The 9,179-nt window shown below is 48.4% G+C and overlaps 1 protein-coding gene across 1 annotated transcript; it reads left to right on the plus strand.

Moving 5' to 3' along the window:
• Nucleotides 1-528: 528 nt before the first annotated feature.
• On the plus strand, nt 529-9,177 carry ric8b (RIC8 guanine nucleotide exchange factor B). Its single transcript, XM_080002230.1, has 10 exons — nt 529-739; nt 1,179-1,226; nt 1,309-1,920; nt 3,152-3,246; nt 3,803-3,953; nt 4,151-4,246; nt 4,335-4,479; nt 4,963-5,107; nt 5,250-5,369; nt 7,091-9,177. Exons 1-10 carry the CDS (start codon nt 656-658, stop codon nt 7,197-7,199), a joined length of 1,605 nt encoding a protein of 534 aa, XP_079858356.1. The 5' UTR covers nt 529-655; the 3' UTR covers nt 7,200-9,177.
• Nucleotides 9,178-9,179: the final 2 nt, after the last annotated feature.

The raw sequence follows: 9,179 nt of genomic DNA on the forward strand, positions 1-9,179 counted from the left end.
TATCCTTATCATCATTATTATGTATTTATTTATTGTATATCATTGTTGTTGTTATTATTATTATTATTATTATCATCATTATTATTATTATTGTTGTCATTATTATTATTATTATTATTATTATTATCATCATTATTATCATTATTATTGTTGTCATTTTTTTTTTTAAATTATTATTATTATTATTATTATTATTATTATCATCATCATTATTATCATTATTATTGTTGTCATTATTATTATTATTATTATCATTATTATTGTTGTCATTATTATTTTTATTATTATCATTATTATCATTATTATTGTTGTTATTATTATTATTATTATTATTATTATTATTATCATCATCACCATCATTGTTGTTATTATCATTATCATTTTTTTTATTATCATCATCATCATTATCATCATAATGGTAATGATTAAATCTTGCATCTTGAATCGTCACCATTATCGTGGTTATGATCCCTTCTTGGCGTCAGTGCGTAACGGGCTGAAGGGGAGTTTCCCGTCCCGTCGCAGGGAGAAGCTGGAAGACACCGCCCGGCAGCCATGCCTGCATGTAGCTAGCTCGCCTGCTAGCCAGCCTCCGCACTGTGACACTCTACACGGGTCAAAGACATTCGATGCCCGCCCCGCTGCTGTTTTAACCATGGATTTGAACGACGTCTTGTCGAAGCTGGACGCCGGCGACGAGGAGGAGATCGAGCGGCTCGTGGAGCAGTTTAACCGAGAGGTGGGGTCCCGCCTGACGTCAACCACAACAAACCCGCCGCTAGCGCTAGCCGCTCGGCTAACTCGTTAAAAGCCGCCGGAACGCTTCGACTTTTGTAGATCGATGCGAAATAGCATCGTCGACAAAGCTCCGTCGGACCGTGTAGTTGTTGCAACACGGAATTAGATGCGTCGTGTCGGGTCGGAGGGCTCAGCGCCCCGATCGCCGCACATTTCCCGTGGTTGGCTAGAGACGCCAAACATGGGAGACGCCGAGCCCGGCTGAGCTGCGAACGCTGCTTTTTATGAACCGGCCACGACCGCAAATGCACCGGCGACTGCAAAAGCTTCCGTTGCTACGTCGCTTTGCATTCGCAACGATGTCTGGCGACGCTTAGGATCGAGGTCACAGTCGTGGCGCCTTGTCTGACAAGTGTGTACGTCATTGTCATCCATTTCAGAATAGACGCACCTTCACCTTCGACCCCAACCAGGAGGACCTGCGCAGTGTAAGTGCCCATGTTTGTTTGACGAGTCTTGTCTGGAGCGGCTCCGTGGTGACGCCCCGTCTCCGCCCTCGCGTCCCCGCAGAAGCTGTGTGAGAGTCTGCTGACGGTGCTGGGGAGGCCTCTGCAGCCCGGCTGCCAGAGCTGCTGCCTGGAGACGCTGCGGATCCTGTCCCGGGACAAGCGGGTCCTGGGGCCCGTGGCCACCAGGGAGGGCGTGCTGGTCCTGGCCGGCCTGGCCCAGCTGCAGGACGGCGACCTCCGGGGCGACGCCCCGAGCGAGCGGGAGGAGCGGGTGGTGGTGGAGGCGCTCAAGTGCCTGTGCAACGTGGTGTTCAACAGCGCGGCGGCCCAGCAGGTGGGGGCCGAGGTGCAGCTGGCCCGGGGCCTGTGCGCCCGGCTCCGCGGGGCCCGCGCCGGCGCCGCCCGCCACGAGGTGGGCCTGTTCTCGCTGCGACTGCTCTTCCTTCTGTCGGCGCTGCGGCCCGACGTGCGGGGGGGCCTGCGCCGGGAGCTGCACGCCCTCGCTCTGCTCACCCGCGTGCTGGAGGAGACCCTGGACGTGCGCTGGGTCGGCCCCTACGAGGCCGCCGCCCCAGGCCCCGGGGCCCTCGCCGTCCCCGCCGAGAAGAACGAGCGGGCCATGGAGGCGCTGAAGGCCTTGTTCAACCTCACGCTGGTGGACGCCGGGGAGGAGGTGGGGGATGTCCTCTCCGCGTGCGGTGTGCAAAACGGCTTTTGTCCGAACACGTTTTCCGACGTTTACGCAGAAATTGATGCAACTTCAAGATAAAATCTTTATTCCACAATGACATCACCAGGTCACCTCGTGAGCTGGTGATGTCATTGTGGAATAAATATGACACGTGAATCACCACGTGTCATAGAAGAAGAATCGGAACCGTTATCCACTAAGTGTGTTTTCCCCTTGGTAAAAGAGTCGTTAAATGCGTTTTGCTTTGGAAAATCAATTTTCTTGGTCTTAGTTTTGTTATTGCAATCCTGCAAATTAGTTCAATGTTTATTTTTAAGTTTTCGTTTTTCGCCACACCGCTTTTAACAACCATCGGCCGAGCTGCCGTCCCCTCGGGTGGATGTGTCCGAGTGGAGTTTGCCGTCGTGCTTTAGCGCTTTAGCGCTCTAAAGTGTCTCTGATCCCTCCTGCCTCGGCCGCCGTAAGAGGTTTATCGCCCATCTGACCCCGCCCGAGCCCCTTCAGCGTCTTTTCAGCTTTCTTTGATTAGTCAGGGAGTGTTAGCGACCCGGCGGGGCTTACCCTCGCCCCCTCATGGAGTTTATTGAGCCGCGCGAAAAGTACAACACTACTTATTACAAACGGCATCAAATGTTATGTTGAGTTGTAGAAGCCGCATGTCGATTGTTTTCCGCGCAGAGATCGCAGGCTGTTCTGCCCTCGTATACACTTTGCACTTTTCCCATCCGCCTGTTAATGTTGTTTTGTAAAGAGCAGAAAAGATGCGGTTAAAATTAGTTTTAATGCTGTTTTATATGCTCTTTTGGTTCTGAAGGACTATTTTAAGCTCCGTAACATAGTTAATCCCGCAGTGTAAACTTTTAGAACAACGCATTTCTTCTCTGCAGTCAAGTTTTTCTTTTCTACTTTTTTGGGCCGGGGGGCAAGAGTAATGGAATGCAGTCCTTAACTTGGACTGGGTCATTCTGTCTTTGGATTTTTTCTTTCTGCGGTGTCTTTGGCAACAGCGTCCATTGTATTGGTGCCTTAAGCAAAGCAGTCTGGAATACTGTTTTCTGGAGGCTGGAATACAGAATGGCACATTTTGACCAGATCACCTGCATGATACAGAATGTTGAGTTGCAGCTGCGTCATTTGCTGTTTGGAGGAGCAGGGAATCGAACGATAGTGCGGATGACGCCTTGAAATGCTTGCCGTTTGACCCGTTTGACAGGACGGCGACCACCAGCTCCGCCTCATCGCCGCCATCATGCGCCATCTACTGATGCTCAAGACTCAGACGGAGGAGAAAACGGAGGAAGCACACAGGTCGGAAACCTCCTCATTTTATCTTTCCTTCTCCCAGAAGATTCAAACCATCAGTCGCGGAAACGGGGCACATTTCACATTCGTCACTAGTTTTCTTGCGTGTTTTGACGCCGGCTCCTTTTCCCTTAGAACTGGGTCTTGCATGCTGCTCGTCTGCTTGCGCAAATTAAACTGAAACAAGTGTACGGACGCAGGGAGTTTAAAGGGTGGGGTTTTGGTAAGAGTTGACAGGTGTGCGGGGTGAGGGGCATTTCCTCCCAAACCGAGTCTGTCTCCGCAGCCATCGAGGAAACAGTGGATTTGCGGCATTGATCAACATTATTTATGAACCGCCACTGATATCACGGTCAATTTGAGCGTCGAGTGAATAAAATATTACTGATTGCTCCTTTGATGAAATAGAAAACACATGAACTCTATTGCTGTCCATTTCTCTTCTTTCCATCTAAATTTCATCTATTTTATACACGTAATCCAATAATAAAGTGATTCTGCTTTACTTATTATTATTATTATTACTGTTGTGATTCATTGGTATGTTGCATTGTTTTTTCAGCCATGCCATTAACCTGCTCAGCAATCTGCCGGTGTCCTGCTTGGATGTTCTGATTGACGTGCCGGTCCAGGGCGGACAGCAGAAATACAACGGAAAGAACATGGCGGCCGTTCAGGTGCTGCTGGACTTCATGGAGAAACGGATCGACAAGGTGAGCGCTGTCATCAGGAACGCTGCGTGCGAAAAGGCATTTAACGTCGATGGAACTTGTCGAAAGGGGAAAAGGCGCAAAAAAAAAAAAAGAAGCAAAGTTTCCTTTTCCGTTCCTTCTGTAACACCTGCGACGGTGAAAGGCGCGGCGGTTAACGTCGCACGTCACTTCCGTCTGTTCCGTCTCGTTCCGGGCAGGGCTCCAACTTCAAGGAGGGTCTGACGCCCATCCTGAGCCTCCTGACCGAGGGCTCCAGACACCACAGGGAGATCCGCCGATATATCAAGACTCAGGTACCCCGGCGTGTCTTGTTGGGGTGGGTTGGAACTCGAAAACCTGACACCGAATCACCTAACCGGCTCCGAACCTCGGTGTCCTCAGGTGCTTCCCCCGTTGAAAGAGGTGAAGATCCGCCCTGAGATCGGCACCACCGTCAGAAACAAGCTGGTGCGGCTCATGACCCACGTGGACATGGGCGTCAAGCAGAGCGCCGCAGAGTTTCTCTTCGTCCTCTGCAAGGAGAGCGGTGAGAGAGGGAGGGAGGGAGATGGAGGGAGTGGACACTTCACACTGTAGAAAACAAAAACGGAAAAATCCTCATTTGTTTTGATTTCGTCTCGCTACTGTGAAAAACAGCGTTGGGTTGGCTTTTGAAGAATGAAATGCTGAGTTAGACTCTGAGCAGCAGGAAGGTTCTTAATGGGTCCGTCTACTTCCTGGCATCGGACGGTGCACGCGTTGCGTTTTTGGCCCCGCTGCCACGATGCCGCAACACAGCTTTTGGAGAAATGCGACGGTGTTCCTAGATTTATTTGTCACGTTTTAGGCACCGCAGGAGCGCAACGTGTTACAGCGGATGGCGTTCAATTCTCACACAAACTCAACATTTGAGTTCATCGAAAGCGAATCCCCGCACTTTGTTTTCCCGGTTATCGAAGCGAAAACGGCGACACAGAGGTTTTGTATTGATTAGAGCACTTCACTGGACTTTTGTGATGTCTCGCCGCAGTGGACAACCTGCTGAAGTACACGGGCTATGGCAACGCCGCGGGACTCCTGGTGGAGCGGAACCTCCTGGCCGGCGGGAGGGGAGACACCAAGTACTCTGAGGACGAGGACTCGGACACGGAGGAATACAAGTCTGCCAAGCCCTTGTGAGTGGACGGGAGCTCGTAGGGCGAGCGCCGCGGTTCCGCCGGCAGGAGGCTCCCGGGGTCGAGGCCGTTGTTCATGTAGTCCCCGCGTCCCGGCGGATGGCGCCGTTTATCCCTGACGCCTCCACTCTCCCTGTTCCAGCATCAACCCCATCACCGGCCACGTGGAGGAGCCCATGCTGAACCCCCTGGAGGAGATGACGGAGGAGCAGAAGGAGTACGAGGCCCAGAAACTCATCGACATGTTTGACAAGTTTCCAAGGTGAATATACCAAGTAGAGCGAGCCGCGCTTCGGCGAATAATCACCCGTCTTTGCTCGGCAAAGTCCGCTACCTAGATGATTAACCTTTTTTTTTTTTTGCGGGGGGGGCTCCATTTGCCTCACCTGTTTGAATGATTTCTATGCGGCATTGTCTCCGCGACGCGGATCCCTCGCTCTATTTGTGTTGACCTTTCCCCGGCGCGTGCAAACGCTAACGTTAGTCAAACACGATTCCTGCACAAAGGTAACGTGAGAGGTGGCTCCTTGCCAACCAGTTCATTAAAGGAGGAATCTCTCGCCGTGAGCCGCGGCTTCAATTAGGACTGGCCTTCCGGCGCGCGGCTGCATTCAGCCCGCCGGCACGCCACCGCGGCATCATTACCGCCGCCACATTAATTATCATCTAATTGGCGTGCGGGATTTGGCCTGCACGGGCCGCCTCCCTTTATATGTCGCATTCAGCTTCCTTTTTTTTTTAATATATATATATATATATATATATATATATATTAAAAAAAAAAAACATATGTGTCCTGACTTTATTCTTCTCGTTTTGAGGATCAGCACCGACACACAGAGGCAGAATTAGACAAAGAAATGTTGTGTGAGTGGGGTGAACGCATTCGGAGGCACAAGAGAGCTGACATTGTCATTGTCAGGCCGAGGAGGAGGTTGAGTAGTAATGAGGCACGTGTGCCCGCAACAAGCAGATTCCTCTCCGCGACGGGGTCCTCTTTCTTCTCCTCCTCCGTCCTCTAAGGTGGGGCTTTCTCGAGGGAGCGGTGCCGGCTCCGGCGCCCCCCCCCCACACCCACCCCGCCCCACCCCAATACGAGCTCTCGGGAGATCGGTCGGAGCCCCGCAAGAATGTGCCTCCCCTAACTGCTTAACTGGTGCTCCAATTAGCACATATTCCGCCCCAGCCCCCGCCCCTCACATCTGCCGCCCCCTCCTCTCGCGTCGAGGAGGAAGGCTTGGAATTTTGCTCTAATTGGGGGAGGGAACACAATATGAGATTTGAGGGATCGGGCGGATGCTACGTGGCGTTTGTTTTGTTATCGGCAGACCTGTTATCCCCTCACCTTTTTAGCGTTCATCATACCTGCTCCCCAAGGCCACTGATATTAGAAGGGTGGTCCCTTGTATTCAAAACTAATGTTTTGTATTTACTTCCAGTCTTCGTTCTTTTTATTACTCATAATTTACTCAATTTATTTAATTTTTTTGCTATTGTCAGGCTGCTTCACCTGTTGCTCATTCGAGGCCTGTTGCTGCACCAAGAACAAATAGCACAGTCGTTTACATCCGAGTCCGTCAAATGAATGCAAATGGATCCTCTTTAGAATAAATCTTTGATTGGATAATTCTCTGATAAATCATCTCGGGAGGGATGTGGCGACACAGCGCAGATATAATTGGATTAGCATGGAGGGGCAGCCATGGCTTTGAGGAGATTAGCCCGAGCACTGATCCTGTAATTAAACCGCAATAGAAATGGAAGGAAGGGGGGCCAAGTCGGGGAGAAGATGGACAAACAGGGGTGAGGGTCTGAGGGGGAGGGGGCTGTCTACTGAGGGTCCTTGAGCCCCTGTGGAAAAGGGAGAGTAAAGATGTGCGGCAGCGAGCCCCCTCAGCTCAGACAACAGGTCGTTGCGTATGCATTTCCCCCCCTCCGTCTTGTAAGGCCCCCGCGCCTCTGCTTTTTCCCCCCTGTCCACAGGCAGTTCATCCAGCCCATGGGGGTGATGAAGGACGGGACGCTGGCGCCGCTGGACGAAGCCCTGTGCCAGGCGGCGGGAGACAGCTCAGGATCGGACTCCGACGAGTGACTCTTTCAGGACGCCCTCCCGGGGCCCCGCAGGAGCACCTAGGAGTCCTCTCCGTGCCTGCGAGGCTTCCCCCGGAGCGGCGTCGGACGCGGTCCCATGGCAGGAATACTTAATTACGGCACTGTTACACATAAAGAACGGCGCTAATCGCCGTTCCATCCCTTGTTTTGCTTTTGTTCATTTTTCACGTCTTGTTATCTTCTCCTTAGCGTTCACATAAAAGGTAGATTCTCAATGTTTGCGAGCACTACTATGAGAGCACTATCACCATAGCAATCAAAGTGTAATTGCATAAGACTTAAGAAATCATTCCTTTAAATTCCTATTCTCTTCACCCTGATTTCATTTTAAAGAAAAGAATGTCAACTATTAAAAAAAAAAAAAAAAAAAAAAGTATTTATTTTGCCATACCGACAAAAAGCAGCCAATCACGCTACTCCTTGGTTGAACATCTGGGCGCATTTGGTTATGTATTTATAGATTTTAGGCGCTTACAATTTATCACACAGCACGACATAAGAAATCCAACACTGCATAACTAGAAGCGACCACTCATCCTCTTGCCAAAACATAACTTTACGTAGCATAACTCTGCAGTTTGCTGTGTCATGTAAGCACATCTCGGCAGAAGAGTTAAAATTGGGAGACGCTGCAACATGTTCCCGTGGTGAATGAATTGTATTTGGATCGTTTCTGCCTTACCTGTCGTGGACTTGACAAAGAAATGTTTTAAAAAGACTTTTCTATCAATGTACTTTTCTTCTGCCAATTCTGCATGATGTAAAATTAATCCTGAATTTTTTTTTTTTTTTTTTTTGTATATTGGGGGGAATTTTTTTTTTTTTATATATAAATCCAGAAATTAAATTTATTTAGATTCAATGTTATATTTCCTTATGTATTGCTGCAATTTCGTTGTGTATAGGCTGCCAGATCTGCATGGTTGGTCAATACCAACACATTTTGTCCCTCGAGTGTTACAGAAGGAAAACTATTGCCAATTAAAATACCTTTGTTTTTTGCCTGAATCTTGCTGCGTTAACAATTTATATAAGTAGAATCTTTCATTTCCTCTGTGGGTTATAAATGGCAGACCTATGAGTTTATGGGAAGTGACTTGATTTTCTCATGAACAGATCTGAGTTAAAGTTTGGATTCTTTAGTTTTCTATATAAATTAGACCGGACACATCCTGCATGTAAAAAAAATAAATACTGTTTTGTGTGTGTAGAAATACAATCTGAAGAATACATTTGTATGTTCCTTGTGAAAATTGTACACAGACCAAAAACATAAATCCATTTAAAAGGTAGTGTTGCAATGTGATTGAAACTCGCACAGGAATTATTGGTCTTTTACAGATCACGATTTATTAAGTGAAAAATTGACAGACATTAAAACAGGCCATTGCAAATTGCACAATGCTTTATTGAATTTTGTAAAGTATGACAATACAGTGTGCCACTTGATTAAAAAAAAAACAACTTTCAATCCTTCGTCTCAACTTTTTTCTCTTCCTGTCGGTAGAGCAAAGCTATTTATTAGTGTTGTGTATGAACCCCCTGCGTTCCGTGTCTACAGTGGCTGATAAAACACCCAGTGCAGCCTCTCCACTCTGTGCTTCATCCCCTGAGGAGGACTGATCACAGTATCCTGTGATCTGACGCCCGACTTCTGGTTTTCCCCCAAGCACTTCCCAAATCCTGCTCGGTATAAAATAGCATTATTGTATCAAATATAAGAGTATGTAAAAGGCAATTTAAGCAGAATCGGTAAGTGCTTGAAATATGTGCGCAGCGTACTGTACATAGAAATAATGGGAATATTAAAATATTAAAACACTTTATAGACAAACCTGTCGACTTCAACATGCAAGCGCAGGCCGTGAAAGTGGCCCCCGGACATTCACTGCAACAACTAGAGAACAGTGATAACTTACATATAAAATATACACAACAATATAACTTATCATGCGCAAGA

This window comes from Zeus faber, assembly GCF_960531495.2.
Source record: "Zeus faber genome assembly, chromosome: 6".
Classification (NCBI taxonomy): Eukaryota; Metazoa; Chordata; class Actinopteri; order Zeiformes; family Zeidae; genus Zeus; species Zeus faber.